Source organism: Macrobrachium nipponense, chromosome 17 (genome assembly GCF_015104395.2).
Source record: "Macrobrachium nipponense isolate FS-2020 chromosome 17, ASM1510439v2, whole genome shotgun sequence".
NCBI lineage: Eukaryota > Metazoa > Arthropoda > Malacostraca > Decapoda > Palaemonidae > Macrobrachium > Macrobrachium nipponense.
This window is the reverse complement of record NC_087210.1, coordinates 25,239,641-25,259,640: the sequence shown is the minus strand read 5'-3', so window position 1 is coordinate 25,259,640 and position 20,000 is coordinate 25,239,641. Positions and strand designations below refer to the sequence as shown.

General features: G+C 38.3%; 1 protein-coding gene across 1 annotated transcript; it reads left to right on the top strand.

Annotated features, from left to right (window-relative positions):
* Window positions 1-16,126: 16,126 nt before the first annotated feature.
* LOC135195866 (collagen alpha-1(III) chain-like) lies at window positions 16,127-18,307 on the top strand. Its single transcript, XM_064222377.1, has one exon. It carries the CDS (start codon window positions 16,127-16,129, stop codon window positions 18,305-18,307), a length of 2,181 nt encoding a protein of 726 aa, XP_064078447.1.
* Window positions 18,308-20,000: the final 1,693 nt, after the last annotated feature.

Here is a 20,000-nt window from a genome sequence, read left to right as displayed (position 1 = left end):
AAATATTTTGTCCTATTTTTCAATAGCTCCGAAGGAAATGGGCTCAACCAGACAATAGCCTCACATAAGGGATTATATCTACATGCGGTATCTTACTGTGCTCCCAATTAATGGTAAAGAAAGGTGGGGTGGTCGTAGCGGATCAACCGATCGTTCATGTTGAAAACAAATGTTAAATTCATCAAAATCACAACAAAAGCTACCAAAAGAACCACTTCCAAGTATCCATCGTTTTGGAGACCTATATATACACAACGACGACTTTCTTCACTCGTCAAAATCCAAGTAACTTTCAAAGCTTACTTTTCTTCACTTGTCACTATCAAAGTCACTTTCAAAGCTTACCTTTCTTCACTCGTCAAAATCCAAGTCACTTTCAAAGCTTACTTTTCTTCACTTGTCAATATCAAAGTTACTTCCAAAGCTTACCTTTCTTCACTCGTCAAAATCAAAGTCACTTCCAAAGTTTACCTTTCTTCACTCGTCAAAATCAAAGTCACTTTCAAAGCTTACTTTTCTTCACTTGTCAAAATCAAAGTCACTTTCAAAGCTTACCTTTCTTCACTTGTCAAAATCCAAGTCACTTCCAAAGCTTACTTTTCTTCACTTGTCAAAATCAAAGTCACTTTCAAAGCTTACCTTTCTTCACTTGTCAAAATCCAAGTCACTTCCAAAGCTTACTTTTCTTCACTTGTCAAAATCAAAGTCACTTCCAAAGCTTACTTTTCTTCACTTGTCAAAATCAAAGTCACTTTCAAAGCTTACCTTTCTTCACTCGTCAAAATCAAAGTCACTTTCAAAGCTTACTTTTCTTCACTTGTCAAAATCAAAATCACTTTCAAAGCTTACCTTTCTTCACTTGTCAAAATCAAAGTCACTTCCAAAGCTTACTTTTCTTCACTTGTCAAAATCAAAGTCACTTCCAAAGCTTACTTTTCTTCACTTGTCAAAATCAAAGTCACTTTCAAAGCTTACCTTTCTTCACTTGTCAAAATCAAAGTCACTTTCAAAGCTTACCTTTCTTCACTCGTCAAAATCAAAGTCACTTCCAAAACTTACTTCTTATGCATCCGTATCCCAATATACACGACATATTCGACACTCACAATAGTTCACCGAAACGAAACACCATAAAATTTATTCGCAAATTAATTTTTATTCCAATGTTAAAATGAACAGTACTAGACCGGAGAGTAACCAGAAAAAAAAAAGAAACTTCTTGATAGCGTAAAACCTGAAGGACTGGAACGATTCCTGAAACGAAGAAATCTAAGGCTCATTTTTCAGTCCAGCTTTGCGCGTTACCTTATGCATCCTCAACTGCTGTCTGACGTTACGGCAAACTGCAGGTGCAGGTGATTTGAGGAGGCGATAGTGAGAAATATGGCAGCAGATAACAGAGCAGAGTTAAGAAACACAACACAAAAACCAAACCCACGACAGGAAAAATTTGCATCGATTTTTTATGGGGAAGAAATCTCTTGTAGGTTAAAAAGTGCCTAATACCTACTTCAGAGTGATTCAATACTAACAGCTAAGGAAAGGTATGATGGATATTAAACGATGGTACTATATATACACAAGTGGATATCAACAAACTCGCATGTGAATGTCAACCTCTGGTGGGAATTATAATGAAAGCTATGCAGGTGGGTATTCTCTCAAAAGAATATAAAGTCCATTCACTCACGGGAGACGACTTCAGATGCCAGACCCAGATTTCACCCACTGGTGAAATTCAGCAAATGCGTATTCAAAGCGAATGTCAACCTGACAAAAGGCGCTCAGACATGTTTGGATGTTTTGCGGAATAAAAAAATCCGCAGCAAAAATATAAGTGATCAGAAGTCTCCAGACCCATTCATAATCAACACGAACAGCGGGAAAGGCATTCATTCTCACTAACGAAGTCTGAGGGCGACATTCATCATTTTCCCGGGTAGATTCTTTGCAAAAGAAAGACTGCGAACCGTAGATCATAGGATAACGACTTCTTCACCGCCATTATCATGTAATGAATAAACCGATGAATTCCTCCCCATTAGGAGTATTTCGCATTAACGAAGGACTCTTTTAGAAAGGCGCAGGCATCATTCCAACCTGAATTCAACATCATTAGAGCCAGAGCGCCGCGGCGCTTAACAGCCTTATTTCAGAACCAACTATTTAGCAGCGCATTTAAACACCAGGATCGCACTCAAGAGAACTCTGCTCGCAGCGCCATTTGGCACCATTACTCCGAAAATAAGGAGGGGCGACGTCCCCTATTCATGCGCGGGTAATTCCTCGAAAGCCACGATGAGCAGTCGGCGAATTCTCATTACTAAGTGCCATTTAGAAACGGCGGCAGCGGTGATTACGGGTGATGGAACGAGTCGGCCTCGCTAAGGAGAATGTTCAGTCAGTGATACTACCTACCGTCAAGGAAAAATAATATTTTTCTTCTACTTGTCTCCCTCCTCCTCCTCCTCCTCCTTTCGCTCCTACTCCTCCTCCTCCTCCTCCTCCTTTCGCTCCTACTCCTCCTCCTCCTCCTCCTCCTCGTCTTCCTTTCGCTCCTACTCCATGGGCGTCTGGATCAAGGAAGAATTAAGATTCCCATTATGAGACGGTTCCCGTGTTCTCACAGGAGACTTTGAGAAAGGAGTGTTAAAAGGGAGATAGAGAGGAGTATTTAAGGGATTTCTGCCGCGAGGGACAAACACACCGATAAACGAGCAGAGAGGAGGGAATGATATTCAATATCCCAAGAAAATGAGAAGAGTTCCTTTCGACTATCAAAATTTTCTCTTTCTCATAAGCTCTGTTTACTTACCGATGATGATAGGTTCATATTATACACACACACAATATATATATATATATATATATATATATATATATATATATATATATATATATATATATATATATATATATATATATATATATGAACATTTTATATGTGCACGGCACCTTTTGCACCAGTAAGTGCCGAATTATTCCTTAAATATTGTCTGGTTCTCCTTACGATCCACTAACTTGTTTGTGACAATGGTTCCCTTGAAAACCAAGCGGGAAATGATTCTTTCTTTTTTATATAATACTGAAAATGTTAGGATTTCTAAGATATGTCACAGTGAGAAGCAAGGTTTACTTTAAATCTTGTGGTTATAATGTAGCCTGTCTTGACAGAAAACCAAATAAGCGAACTTCATGAACTGAGACTAAACCGCGCCTAGATAATAAGAGTGAATTTCAAGAAACTCATAAAAGTAATGTTCATAAAATTTTGCTAAAGACTATTTTGGCCATCTCTTACAGTACCAAGTAAGTTTGCACGTACTCATAAACAAAACACGTAGTTTCTAAGATAACTGATAACGAAGGTATTATATCTTGGTTTAACCAGACCACAGAGTTGATTAACAGCTCTCCTAGGGCTAGAAACCAACTGGTGACGTGACAACGGGACCTACAGCTTATCGTGGGACCCGAACCACATCACATCGCGAAATAAATTTCTAATCAGCAGAAATAAATCCCTCTGATTTCGCACTGGCGGCCAGGGGAAGCGAACTCGGGCTACCAGATTGATAGTCGAGTATGCAACGCACTCGTCCAGTGAGGAACTGGTAGCCAAGGAAAAGTGTATTAGCGAGGTGAATCTAGTCATTTCAGCTACGTGTGCACGATGCTATTTCTCATTCGATTTACTGTTTTCGCGAGGGTTTGCACCATGTGTGCAGTTCTACCAATCGAGTATAAACCAGAATCCCGAATCAAACAAATTCCAAAATGGTTATATCTCGCATGAGCTCAGGCTATACTGCGCGTTTGACGATTGCGGGTAAGGTCGCAATTAGCTTGCGCTCTCTGTTGAATACTACAATACTTATATACATTCTCACTTTCTATTTAAAATGATTGTTTACACACATTTCACGCTATGCCTTGCGTACGATTTTCATACGAGATGCAATGCCAAGAACAGCGCCAGCTTTGCAGACAGCTTAAAACATTGCTCTCTGCTCCGTGTATATAGTATCATTGCTGCAACGAATATGGTATTACCAGAACCAAATAAACAAGTACACATTAAACGTAAGCGCACGTGCACACACACACATATACTATATACATACATACATACATACACACACACACACACATTATATCTATATATATATATATATATATATATATATATGTTACCGCCCTGGCCAGCTTAGATTTAAGCGCGTCTCGTGGAATTTCATTGGGACTTCATCACATTTTGATTTGTTACTCAAACAGACTGGCATTATTTATATATATATATATATATATATATAATATATATATATATATATATATATATATATATATATATATATATATAATGCCAGTCTGTTTGAGTAACAAATCAAAATGTGATGAAGTCCCAATGAAATTCCACGAGACGCGCTTAAATCTAAGCTGGCCAGGGCGGTAACAGATGAGCCCTGGAGAGGGGAGCTAAATGGGATTCCCATTAGAAAAGATGCCAAGGATTTCAGAAGAGCAATTAAGTTCTGTAACGAGTGGACATGCAAAATGTATTTCCCGTTCTTCCGTATTTGGGGAGACTTATTCGTCCACCTGGGACTCCCGTGTCTAGGAAAATCGTTATTTGTTTAGCTGCAGAATCATCCGTTGCAAATATTAAATATTAAAGCATAATCTGTAGTCGCGTTGGTGATTGTATTTCATGAGAAACGATGACTCATAACAAAAGTAGTAAATAAAACAATTTTTTAAGAAAAAAGCACACTTACTTTTGAGATGGAAAGGGCAGAATTGAAAGCTCAGCAGTATGGTGGTATTGCATCCACTTCGTCTTTTTTCCCATCGTTATCCCTACATTAAGGGGTTGGTTTCCTGATGCGCCTTCTCCGCTGCCTTCCTTACATCATCAGGCATGGCTTATAATTTGGCAAAGGGGTATTTACGATCGCATGCCCTTGCTGTCATCAACCACGGTTATCGGCGGTGGGCCTCGCCTGTGACTAAAAAGTCCACCTGCAAGGCAGCAGTTTCCACAGTTATTGGCAGTGGGCCTAGCCTTTGACTAAAATGTCCAACTGCAAGGCAGCAGTTTCCATAGTTATTGGCAGTGGGCCTAGCCTTTTACTACAACGTAAGACTGCAAGGTAGCAGTTTTCACAGTTATTGGCAGTGGGCCTAGCCTTTGACTAAAAAGCAAGACTGTAAGGCAGCTGCTGTCCTTTTAGTTGCCTTTTACGACACTCAAGACCTGCGGTGGAAGTATCCTTACACCACTACCACGGGGTCTGGCAGTGTTGCGTCCATCTAGTTTCTCAACTAAATAAATATTTGCTGTAAAATACCTCTTTGGCGACGGATCTGAAGGGTAGTAACTGCTTTAATATCTACATCTGAAGCAAGTTAGCAACACTCATTGTACATTATTTATGATCTGCCTTGAATGGATTGATCTTACAAGAGTGGTTACTGTCTCTGAGGCATGATGATGCTTATCTTCTGAAGGCATTGTGAGGCTCATGTGAAATTATATTGTCCTTTGTATGAAGCAATGTGTCATGTCAAAGCTGAAGTAATTGTGGTAACTATGTAAGACACATCCATTAGTTCTCGAGTAAAATCATATTCCTCATCCAGGAGATTATGGAAATCAGTTGCATTAACTTTGCACTCCAAATCTTATATCTATTTCCTTCAATTGTATAAATGCCTGAGTATTAACTACATTGTCTGGAGGGTCAGGAAATCTTAAAAGTACGAATGTTCGGATATAGCAGAAAGCTTAATCCTTTGCATTAAGCAATTGAGTTTTAAAGTGCTAAATAATCTTCACAGTCTAATGACTTTGGGATACATGACGTGAATAACAGAGTATATGTATATTTTCACTTAGTATACCAGCATGGTGGTGGCATAAGAGAAAACATGCATATATATACTGTTATTCACAATGATTTGTTGTTGTGGAAGTTAATATGAGAGCCGGTGTTACTGCTCGATCTTTGACTTAGGTTAAACAGTTATCTGAATACTGCGCAGGGTTCGTCAACAGCACTGAAGGAAAAGTCAGTGGACCCAGGGGAGGGGGGAGTTATTTTCAGATGGATCCATAAAAAATGAAGAAAAATTGTAAGACAACTCTTGACAATATTAAACTATCACTCCTTTCCAACTATACACTCACATTAAAGAAGTTTAAAGGATGTAACCTAAGATATGTCGTTTTTAGAAGGGTTTGACTTTCGTTATTAATTTCAGGGCATCGAGGAAAGTAAAATATTTTTTTTTCTTAACTTGCAACAGTAGTCGCATGAAAATGGCGCCTCCAAGGAAGTTTATTTGCAATTCTTTGAAATACGGAATAAACGAAAAATATAATGTACTCCCAAGTCTTAAAACAGGATACAAGTGAAAGTTTTAAAATATGATATAGGTGAATTATAAAACATATGGGTGAAAGTTTAACAGGATATAGGTAAATGTTTAATACCTAACAAGCAATACACATCTGGTGGTGAAACTTAATATATAAAGAAGATGAAGTTCCAACACCATAAAAGACGAGAAAGGGTAGTAATGAACCAAAGGCGTTTGTTTACTTGAAGAAGAAATGAAGGACGGAGGGTGTAATTCAGTACATAAAATTTCCAACATATTTTCATATTCTCAGTATATATGGCGCTTTTCTGTAACCCTTCCTTACCTCCAAAATTGAACTAATTTTATCCATATCACGACAATACAGATTACCACGTTAATGCATGTTATCAGATTCACATGAAATTGACAGTATACTGACCTACAAATAAAATAAAAACACAAGTACTAGACTCGATCATTTGCAAAAAAATTTGTGTTCATCAGTAAAAAAAGGTTTGTAAATTTCAACGGGGGAAAAAACGATAATTTGGAATAAATGAAAGGTATTTTGCTCACCATTCCCTTCAGTATTTGCAAAGGAGGGATGTTTGTGACTGCAATCCGAAATGGTTCAATGCTCGGCGCAGCAGGTCACGTTGCCAAAGGTGCCGAGTCTAATCAGGGGAAGAGGTAATCTGACGGTGTTGATTCCTCGGCCCCGTCTTGTTTGTTGAGGAAGGCGTGTTTGCACTCACCTCCTGCCATTTGCATTCCTTCAATGATTGTTTGATGGAGGCGTGCTTATGGTCCAAAGTCAGTCGACTGTTCTGGATGTTATTGCTCAGGGTAGGGAGATTTTATCTATTATTGCTGGCGCTGGGTACCAACCGTCGACGAAGATAAAGGTCATAGATGCATATAAGATAAGTAGAAGACCTGGCAATTGTCATGTTTATGCTTGAAGTGGGAGGCTAAATTATAACGTTCATTCAATATGTCTATTAATACGAAATCGTCCGCTTTATTGACCTGCGCATATACAGCATATCAATAATACAATCATATATCTATATATATTATATATATATATATATATATATATATATATATATATATATATATATATATATATATACATATATATATATATATATATATATATATAATATAATAATATATTATAATATATATATAGAGGAGAGAGAGACACGAGAGAGAGAGAGAGAGAGAGGAGATTTATATAGTATATATATATATATATATAATATATATATATAGTATATATAATAATATATATATATATATATATATTATATAATATATAATATATATATGTATAGATATATAGATATGTATATATATATATCCTATATATATTATATATAGATATATATATATATATAATATATATATATATATATATATGATATATTTATATATATATATATATATATATATATATATATATATATCATATATATATATATATATAATATATATATATATTTACATATTCTAGATTTTGTATGTTTTGTAAACTTTAAATGTGAAATTGCTCATTTATACAACTGGGGGTATATATATATATATATATATATATATATATATATATATATATATATATATATATATATATATATATATCCCCAGTTGTATAAATGAGCAATTTCTCATTTTAAACTTAACACAACGTACAAAATCTAGAAAATAAAGATAAAAATATTTAACCTTTAGGATAAGACTGAGAGTAGGAAGCATTTGGAAATGGGGAGATGTTCGTATTTTCTAGATACAAATGTGCAAACATTCGATGTAATGTAAAAATTGTTTTAAAAAATCAGGAATAGAGATCCTTCTCTGACTTAACACATTATTCCAAGAAACTGGCTCTCTGAATATGCCTTCGGGCAGGAGAAGCAGATTAGAATAAAAATAAGAGCAATATGTAAAATAACAACTCAGTATCCTCAAATATGAAATCTACACTAAGCACGTGACATTTAGGAAGTAAAAGGGTGGGATTCTACAAGCTGGCAACAAAGATCAGCAAAAGGGCAAGGGTATAAGTATATTCTGTGGCGCAAGTTCCAGCGAGTTTTTATTCCAATCAAATTCTAATCAGCGTGAAATTCAGATAAATGTATTAGAAATTAATTTGGGTGCAGAAAAAGTCTGAGAGATTTTTCAAGGCTGCTGTCTGTACACCTTAGTGATATGCTATCACATCAAGGAGGGGGAAGAGAAAATAATTAGCTGGCTTGATCATGGATGGCTGCAACTCAGATCAGCGCTTAAATATTACCTAGGACATGTACCTATTTAGCTTAAGCCAGCCTTGTACTGGCACGGGCTCTTGCTCTTCATTATTTAGCAATAATGAAATTAATATTTAGATATGATCACTGGTGTACAAGTCTATCAACTGTATTCCAATGTAATCTGTCTACTATACTTATTGTACACAATTAAGTGTACTGAGGAAAATGTTCCATGTGTTTTTTAATATGTGTTGATTTCGTCAACATTTATACAGCATATGCCATTTAAATCCATGATTTCTTCTTCTATTTGACTTCCTTTTACATTTGGGTTTGTAAAATTACAGGGCTATATTGGGCTGTGAGCACTAAAATCACTTATTAATGTTGGTTCTTTAGCAATGTTGGAGAATTCTTTAAGTTTATCAATGTAGGACTTTTCATTAGGTTGTTATATAAGTCATAAATTACAAAATAATCGTCTTTTGTTTCTATTTTAATACCTGATATTTGCAAGTCAGTAATCTTTGCTGACATTTTGTCATAAACTAATTTATGTGCATACATAGCTGTGCCTAAATTTCTTCCGTCCTTTCTAGATGTAGATGCTAAGGTGTATCTAGCTTTTGTTGATATGTGGTAAGCATATCATCATTGGATTACATTCATTTAGTAATCGCTGTATTTCTCCTAGATATTAAGCCAAAGAGTAGTTTGTGAGTATTGGGCTAGCTTAAGCTACAAAATTATTTACTTGCTATTATCAATCTATGAGACATTGTTTGATAAAAGCGTCGATTGCACCAAGATTTGTTACGCATATATAAAATACAGCTGGTTTTATTTTGAATGGAATATGAGAAGTACTTTCTTCAGTTCGCTTCCGCCCTGAAATACTCTCACCAAGTGTGACGTTTCGCTATTTCTTTGAGAAACTGCATTTTATAAAATGCATTTTGTTAAACAACTCAAACGATATCTAAAACCGAAATATTGATGGCAAGGACAATATTCTAGAGGCCTAGCTACCGCAAGGGATACTTCATAACTGTCAAAATACAGCAGATGCCCTTACGCGTCACGATAATATATTAACAGACGAGACATGTTGACATCAGTAACATACAGGCCTACTTACTACTAATCATTTTTATAACGATCAAGAATCTTCTGTAAGTTGCATATATTATGTGGCATGTATAAGATTAATGATGTTCTGATGTCACAATTGTAATTGGCACTGATCTAGTTTGTTTGTAAGGTGTTTTTACGTTGCATGGAACCAGTGGTTATTCAGCAACGGGACCAACGGCTTTACGTGACTTCCGAACCACGTCGAGAGTGAATTTCTATCACCAGAAATACACTTCTCTCACTCCTCAATGGAATGGCCGAGAATCGAACCCGCAATCACCGAGGTAGGGCGCAAACACCATACCAACCACGCCACTGAGGCGCTCCGGCACTGATCTTACATATGCTGAAATTTTATTTCACAATTGTAATTAACACTGCTCTTACATATGCTGAAATTATAAGACATGTTAATGGAGAAAACTTGCACATTGCTAAAAAAGACTTTCACGTGACCAGCACAAAATTATGGTTCAATAAAATTCAATATGCTGTGCTTACCAACAAAAGAGCTCCTGTTCCCATTGCTGCAATTATAAGTTGCAAAACTTACTATCATGAATATAATGAACGAACACAGTTGCATCACACACTAAACACCTTTTTAATTTCCGCGGTTCCTATGTTACTTAGGATATATGCTAAACTATGAAGATGCAAGCAGCGCCGCCCTGTGGCGGCACATCAATCTACAAAGCCCTATTGCTATAATTATAGATTATTATTGTTAAGTATGCAGATCATTCTCAATCAGAACTCAGAACGAAGGCTATCTCTGAGCTGTACAGACCAGTATTTTCTTTTGTTTTTAGACAATTTTGTTACCTTTTAATATTTTCATGAAACCCAATTCTCTGCATTCGGTGAGATGACAAGCAGCCTACTTAGATTAGTTTACATACTATTTATATTGTTAAATATTGTAATGTGCTTTTGTACAGAATAAAAATTTGATAACAATTATATATTTCCTTAATTGATCACTTGCAGAAGTTATCTATACATTATTGATATAATTTCTAAAAATAAACCATTCAAAATTTGTGCCAACTGTAGATGACACTGATCCCCCTTACTGTGTAGCAAATTGTCAATATTACGTCCAGAAACCTTATGATACCCAAGTCTGCGCGAAGTTCTTCAGTCAAAAACAAGTAAAAAATGAGCCAAAACTTCTTCGACTGCAATCGGTTTTTTTGTACAGCGTATAATAAAGGGCACCGATAATAAATCTCTTTTGGTGGTTTTGGTATAATGATGTATGAGCCCCATCCCAAGAAACTTTTACCAGACGTCCGATTATGACTAACTTTAACCTAAAAAAAAAAAAGAAAAAAAAACTACCGAGGCAAAAAAAAAAAAAAGAAAAAAAAACAAAAAAAAAAAAAATACCGAGGCAAAAAAAAAAAAAAAAAAAAAAAAAAACTACCGAGGCCAAAAAAAAAAAAAAAAAAAAACTACCGAGGCAAAAAAAAAAAAAAAAACACAAAAAAAAAAAAAACTACCGAGGCAAGAAAAAAAAAAAAACTACCGAGGCAAAAAAAAAAAAAAAAAAAAAAACTACCGAGGCAAAAAAAAACTACCGAGGCTAGAGGGCGGGCTGCAATTTGGTGTTTGATGATTGGAGGGTAGATGATCAACATACCAATTTGCAGCCCTCTGTAGCCTTAGAAGTTTTTCAGATCTAAGGGCGGACAGAAAAAGTGCGGACAGGCAGGCAAAAAGTAACGAACGATTACACGATGGTTTTGGTTTTGTCACTAGTTACTAATGAATGAGATAAAAGCTAATAGCAACGTAAGACATGTGCACAAAGCAGCAGCGCAAATGGCTGAATAAAGACAACAAGAAATGCGCCGTAATGTGGGAAAACAATCACGGAATCAATATCCCATCAGGGGAAATCACAGTGACACAAGTTCATTTACCCTCTTCAATTTCAATCTCCTTCTTGAGACACGGTCTCTCTCAGAAGGCCCTTGATGGATCTATTCCTAGAATAAGTAGGCATCGCAGCTGCTTAGATGGACGCACGAATATTCTCTTCGACAAGTGAGGGAAAAAATGAGAAGGGAAGTGAAAAATGAGCGCAAATACTATGATGATTGCATGTGAAAAATTTCAAGAATGAAGATAAAAAACAGAATTGTATTGCCCGTATCTTACATAAAAACCGAGAACAATTGTATATAATGTTTAATAATATTAGAGGCTTTGGCAATGGCTAATGCAAACTGCTCTCTTAGCAGAACAAAAATATCTACAGTCTTTTGAAGTACAGCACAGGTTTCTTTTAGCCTGTATTGCAGATGCTCATTAGTTTAAGGGAGGATGTATAACTCTCTGAGAGCCATGTGCACCATTTTCTGGCTTAGATATAATGGCTAGCTGCTGTACCCGACGTTGCTTGGAATAAAAAGGGGCACACCGTCCGTGATGACAACTCTTACACAGCGGATTTGCAGCTAAAGAAGTTGTGAAAAACCCTAAGAGTTAGCTGTCAACTCAGATAGTTGTAAAAAATGAGGGGGTATGAAAAAGTGGTTAAGGCCCCCTCAGAAACGGCACTTGAATTTCGGATTTTGACTAAAAATTTGGTAGCCCTAGCTTTCATAGTCTGGGCGTGCATAACGGACAGACAGAGAAACAGACAGAAATCGCCTTTAATGTAATATCATTAGATTATGCACTTTATTATCTAAACCTTCGAAATAAATGTATATTTACAAGAATCATTTAACTCTAATTACAACTCGTTGCCGTTTGAAGTGCAACTGTCAATCATCAAGATAAAGCTCAATTCATTATTATTATTATTATTATTTATTTTTTTATTTTTTGTTTTATCATAGTCCTCTAATTCGACTGGGTGGTATTTATAGAGTGGGGTTCCGGGTTGCATCCTGCCTCCTTAGGAGTCCATCACTCTTCTTACTATGTGCGCCGTTTCTAGGATCACACTCTTCTGCATGAGTCCTGGAGCTACTTCAGCCTCTAGTTTTTTCTAGATTCCTTTTCAGGACTGGTACAATTTCCACTGGCATATCCCATATCCTTCTTATCCATTTCTTCCTCTGGTTTGCTTCTGTAGCTCCATTCTCTGGTTGTTGGTTACTGTCGTTGTGATGGTTAGTTGCTGGATGACGACCTCCAAGTACCTGACCGTTTTCCCCTTCAGTTGCTGAGCTTTGCAATTTAACCCATAGCTGGACCCTACCCCATCAGGAATAGGTACTCATTTACAGCTGAGTAGACTGAGCAAATTATGATAAAGATCCTTTCCCAAGGAATCAACGCAGAGCGGTCACCCATCCAACGACTGACCAGTCCCAATGTTGCTTAACCAGTCAATCGACGACCTAACCCACGGTGCCACGGCACCATCATTATTATTATTATTATTATTATTATTATTATTATTATTATTATTATTATTATTATTATGGAGACATCAAAGCCCACCTTTACCATCAAGAATTCTTCTTCACCTTTGCCTTCATCCTTCTTCGAAATTTAAGTATTGTGACGGGTTCACAGAGTCTTCTGCTTCTTGACTTATTTTTATTCTTATCTCCATGTACCTATCCACCCTGCAGTATATTTGAGTGTTGTCTTTAGCGGGCTTTAGGCTTGTTAACTTTTTGTGAAGTTAATATTACCAATAATATACTCTTTCGTCATGAGCGACTTACTAAACGTTTCATTTTACTGTCGAGTCTTACATCAAAACCGAGTGTATTTTTGTTGGGTATTTGTGGTGCTATATTCGTAGATGGCGGAAGGCATACAAAATTTAAAACGACCTTTTTCTACCCCAAACTTCCTCCCAATTTCTTGTTTCAAGTAAGTAACATTCCCGCCTTCATTTATATTCCTTTCGCCGCAGCCTTTGCTCTTAAAAGTGCTAAGAAAAGTTTCCATCTCAGAATTTTCCCCGTACCTCCTTCCTCCCAGGCACCTCGACACCACCTACCCCCTAACACCCGCCCCCTGGAGCCACTAAGGCAATCAGATCGGAAAATGAGAACTGACGCCTCATTCTTCATGTCGCTCTAAAATTCGAGTGCCAGTATGGCGCCAGTCCAATCCAGTCACTGATTCTGAATTAATGATTGCCACCCACGGAGGTTTTTAACTCCTTATTGGCTGTTATCGCTTAACTGCTTGATCGATGAAAGCAACCACAAGAACTTTTCGCGTCATATTTTCATGATGTTAACGTAATATCATAATGACACTGACCAGGTTGCAAAGGCTAACGGTATCTCTTGACTAACATTATCTCTTACTTAAATGCATCAGTAACAAAATCATATGAATTTTCAAAAGAATTTACTAGCGTCATCTTCTATTCGTTTTTTACGACCTACACCTATCTTATTATGCTTGATCATTTCGTTACTGTACGCTGTTTTCGCTTACTCGGGGAGTAAGCCTAAAACGACTTTATCCATGTTGTTCTTGCTGGGTGGGAGGGGGGGGGTGGGGGGGGCGGCAGCGGTTAGGAAGGCATATGGAAACAATAAAAAGGAATGAAAGAGGTGTTTCGCGTAGAGTTAAAGATACAGGAATTTCGGGATAGGGTACTTATGATTTATTCATTAATATTAAAATGTAAGAAATAAATAATGTGCATATTTAAAGTACAGAACAATTATTGCTAACAAAATATAGCGTTTTTACTTTAATTTTCATTGATGAAACAGCGCGCTATTTCACACGCACAAAGTTTGTGTGTGTGTGCGGGTATGTATGTGTTATAACGCAACTCTTAATATGTATTTGAAATTATTATAATCATAAAAACAAAGATAACAACAGTAATGCTTATATGATACTCTTTACATTATTTCAGTGTTAACCAGTGATGGAGGGAACGAGAGAAACGAAGTGGCACTCGGAGAGGAATGTGTATGAATGACGAGCTTAGCTAATCACAACGTCTGCATCAGCAGGTGACGGTGCCGGGCTATTGTCATTTTGCCGCTTAACGACATAATATCTAATTTAATTCAAGGATATTGATATTTCCTTTGGTTTTTCAGCTAATATCCTTTTGAAGATCATCTGAGTAAAATTGTGTTTTTTGTCATGGTTTGTTTATATATATATATATATATATATATATATATATATATATATATATATATATATATATATATATATATATATATATATATACATATATATATATAATATATATATATATATATATATATATATATATATATATATATATATATATATATATGTGTGTGTGTATAGTATATATATATATATATTATATATATATATATATATATATATATATATATATATATATATATATATATATATATATATATATATATATATATATATATATATATATATATATATATATATATATATATATATATATATATATATATATATATATATATATATATATATATATATATATATATATATATAAATATATATATATATATATATATATATATATATATATATATATATATATATATATATATAGATATATATATATATATATATATATATATATATATATATATAAATATATATATATAATATATATATATAATAAATATATATATAATATATATCAAAATATATATATATATATATATATATATATATATATATATATATATAAAAATATATATATGAATAACTTGATCACGATGTATATAAAACGTGATGCTATGTAAAAATAAAGGTTTTTTTTGCCACGAAGGAAAAAAACTGAAAAAGCAAGATAGCCGAGTACTTTCGGTCCTATTCGGACCCTTTACTGAGGCAAACTCTCTGTAGAGTGAAAATCGCCCTTAAGGCTAATCTGGTAGTGTCAGTTTGTATATTAAGCCTTCTTTTGACTATGGTGTTCTTTGTAAAATCAGTTTGCCTCAGTAAAGGGTCCGAATAGGACTGAAAGTACCCGGCTATCTCGCTTTTTCATTTTTTTTCCTTTGTGGCAAAGAAAAACCTTTATTTAAATATATTATATATATATATATATATATATATATATATATATATAATATATCTATATATACATGTGTGTGCTTGCTTGCTTACTTGCTTATTTGCTTACTTGCTTGCTGTATAAAACTGCCAACCTTTGGAAGGTGTAATCAGCTAATGTGGGCCCCGTGGCTGAACGGTAAAGCTCTCTTGCTTGTTAGATCCACGGATTCCTCCCAGCTATAAATGCGTACCAACGTCTGCCAGTCATTAAAAGGGTGTAAGAGGACCTGTTACCCTCCGTGGACCGATGGAGCCTCTGGAGACATAAGTGTATATTTAAAGATGGGTCATTTTCATATTTTGATTTCTAGATCTCATATTTCCTAAATTATTGCTGGTGTTGTATGTACGTTCACATAAAAATATTTGCAAAGAATCTCCAGTTATATGAAAGTGATAGCAAAAATAATGTTGCTGGAGTCAAATGGGACTCGGAGTCCAAGGGAACCCATAGTCCAAGGGAACCCGGAGTCCAAGGGAACCCGGAGTCCAAGGGGACCCGGAGTCCAAGGGAACCCGGAGTCCAAAGGGAACCCGGAGTCCAATGGGACTCGGAGTCCAAGGGAACCCGGAGTCCAAGGGAACCCGGAGTCCAAGGGGACCCGGAGTCCAAGGGGACCCGGAGTCCAAGGGAACCCGGAGTCCAAGGGGACCCGGAGTCCAAGGTGACCCAGAGTCCATGGGAACCCCGAGTCCAAGGGAACCCAGAGTCCAAAGGGGACCCAGAGTCCAATGGGACTCGGAGTCCAAGGGAACCCGGAGTCCAAAGGGGACCTGGAGTCCAATGTGACTCGGGGTCCAAGAGGACCTGGAGTCCAAGGGAACCCGGAGTCCAAGGGAACCCGGACTCCAAGAGGACCAGGAGTTTAAGAGGACCCGGAGTCCAAGGGAACCAGGAATCCAAGAGGACCCACGGAGTCCAACAGGACCCGGAGTCCAACAGGACCCGGAATCCAAAAGGAACCCTGGAGTCCAAGGAACCCGGTGATCTCCAAGAGGACCCGGGTCCAGGGGAATCCCGGAGTCCCAAGGGGAACACCGGAGTCCAAGAGGACCCGGAGTTCCACGGGGAAGGACCCCGGAGTCCATCGGGAACCTGGAATCCAAGAGGACCCAGAGTCCAAGAGGACCCGGAGTCCAAGAGGACCCGGAGTCCAAGGGGACCCGGAGTCCAAGGGGACCCGGAGTCCAAGAGGACCCGGAATCCAAGGGGACCCGGAGTCCAAGGGGACCCGGAGTCCAAGAGGACCCGGAGTCCAAGGGGACCCAGAGTCCAAGGGGACTCGGGGTCCAAGAGGACCCGGAGTCCAAAGGAACCCAGAGTCCAAGAGGACCCGGAGTCCAAGGGGACCCAGAGTCCAAGGGGACTCGGCGGTCCAAAGGACCCGGATCCAGGGAAGAGTCAAGAGACCCGGAGTCAAGGGGACCCGGAGTTCCAAGGGGACCCGGAAGTCCAAGAGGACCCGGAGTCAAGGGGACCGGAGTCCAAAGGGGGACCCGAAGTCGAAGAGGACCCGGAGTCCAAGGGGACCCAGAGTCCAAGGGGACTCGGCGTCCAAGAGGACCCGGAGTCCAAGGGAACCCGGAGTCCAAGGGGACCCGGAGTCCAAGAGGACCCGGAGTCCAAGGGGACCCGGAGTCCAAGGGGACCCGGAGTCCAAGAGGACCCGGAGTCCAAGGGGACCCAGAGTCCAAGGGGACTCGGCGTCCAAGAGGACCCGGAGTCCAAGGAAACCCGGAGTCCAAGAGGACCCAGAGTCCAAGGGGACCCAGAGTCCAAGGGGACTCGGGGTCCACGAGGACCCGGAGTCCAAGGGAACGAGTCCAAGAGGACCCGGAGTCCAAGGGGACCCGGAGTCCAAGAGGACCCGGAGTCCAAGAGGACCTGGAGTCCAAGAGGACCCGGAGTCCAGGGGGACCCGGAGTCCAAGAGGACCCGGAGTGCAGGGGAACCCGGAGTCCAAGAGGACCCGGAGTCCAAGGGGACCCGGAGTCCAAGGACCGGAGTCCAAGGGAACCCGGAGTCCAAGGAACCGGAGTCAAGAGGGGACCGGAGTCCAAGGGACCCGGAGTCCAAGGGGGACCCGGAGTCCAAGACGGACCCGGAGTCCAATGGGAACCCGGCGGGGTCCAAGGGAACCCGGATTTCAAGGGGAGGGGCCCCAGGAGTCCAATTGGGACTCGGGGTCCAAGGGAAAACCCGTAGTTCAAGGGGACCGGAGTCCCAATTGGACTCGGGGTCCAAGGAACCCGGAGTTTCAGGGGACCAGGAGTCTCAATGGTACGCGGGGTCCAATAGGACCCGGGTCCAAGGGAACCCGGATTCCAAGGGACCCAGAGTTGAAGGGAACCCGAAGTTCAAGGGAACCCGGAGTCCAAGGGGACCCGGAGTCCAAGGGGACCCGGAGTCCAATGGGACTCGGGGTCCAAGAGGACCCGGAGTCCAAGGGAACCCGGAGTCCAAGAAGGGCCCGCTGGGGTTCCGCGCCACTAATTCACTTTTGGTCTATTTTCGGAATTTCTGACATACCTTGAATCAAACTCTATAATGCTAAAATCCGCATAAGTATAAATCAGGAAATGGAGAATAAACGAGAAATAATTCTTAATTCAAAGAATATCGGTATCATTAACTGTATTGAATATAGTTGGGCTTCACAATATGATATTCAGTTATGTCCCTAAAATAAACAAAGCCGTCATCTTATTGAGCTATTCACTTTATAACAAAGAAATAAAAAAGATGAACCTTTCAAACCTTATGTGGTTCTGGATTGTAGTACAGCAAAAGATGGTGTTATTGCATTACACTTATCGGTCAAAAACTACTCTCGTAAGTACTAATAAAATTATGGACTTCTATAATATTTTTCAGCATGACTGATGGTGCAGAATACAATTCATGGGAAAAAAACTCTCATTATGCAAAATTACAGAAAATTCCTTTCAGACTTGTCAGAAAAACTTTGCTAACCACAAATACATTGGCTTTTGAGGGTACCATATTGTGCTGTGTAAGGAAGCATTTGTGTCTTATGATTATAGAGCAGAAGCATCTCAATCTCAGACCAAAGAAACTTGGAAAAGAAGTTGCACGCATTCCCCCAAAAAGCTAGATAAGAAAACAAAAATTGCGCAAAGCATGTGATGAATCAAATTTCCGATGTTCATTGTAACTATTTCGATGATTATAAATCACATTTGGATGAGGTGCAATTTAAATTCTGTGTTAATGATGCTGATAAGACCTAATATCACTGTTATGAGTTTTCTAACTCATGTAAGCTTAGTTAACCAAGAGGTTATGTTGTTTCACTAAATGAAGGCATTTTTTTAAAGTACTTTTTCCTTCACATCCATTGTTACTAAAACCTACAGTATATATATAGAAGAGGTTTGAGTTCCAGGTAAGAGTCCTGCACGGCATATTTAAAATGTTTAACAGAACTGAATCTATTCATACTACAGAAATCCCTCAAAAGTTTGGGGTCCGCCTAGACCCAGTTGGTCCTCCACAGAGGCTTAAGAAACCCGAGGGTACAAAGGCATGCGATGGTATTATAGCACAAATATTATGCTATTAAATGTGCTATGTTTGAAGAGGTCACTTCAATATCAAGGGAATAAAAAATAAGAGCAAAAATAAACATCACTAAAATGAACAGTAAAAAGAGAAACTGACCATCGACAAAAATGGAAAAATGCCTCTTGAACAACAGAATCCTATAAAGTAGCATTGTTTACTTGAGGAATGTGATAGAATGCGAAGGGGAAGGGGGCAGGGAGGGGGTGGGGGTGTTTAGTTGGGTGGATGTTTTGGCCGTCGTCCTCCTCCATCCTAAATCAAAGAAGTCTCTTTCTGAGTCTTGCTCTCTCCGCATCCCGCTTCTCTTTTCAATATAATTAAAATTCCAGACTTTGGCTTTGCCTTTACAGCGTCTTGGGAGAACGAGTGGATGAATTTCCGAGAAAAGGTTGTATTCCAGTTTACGCTTTAGATCTTGTGCACGAGGATTCTAAGGCATAAAAGAGTGTTACTCGGAATACAGAAGTGTAAAGAGTTCCTAATAATTCTCCTAAATTAACTCATTTCTTCACGTAAATAATACCTTCATCAATTCGTCTGCATCGATCAACTTTAAAATTTTCTACAATATCAATTAGATATTATTGTCAACTTTATTAAAGTATCCCCATAAACACATGACAGGTTAATCA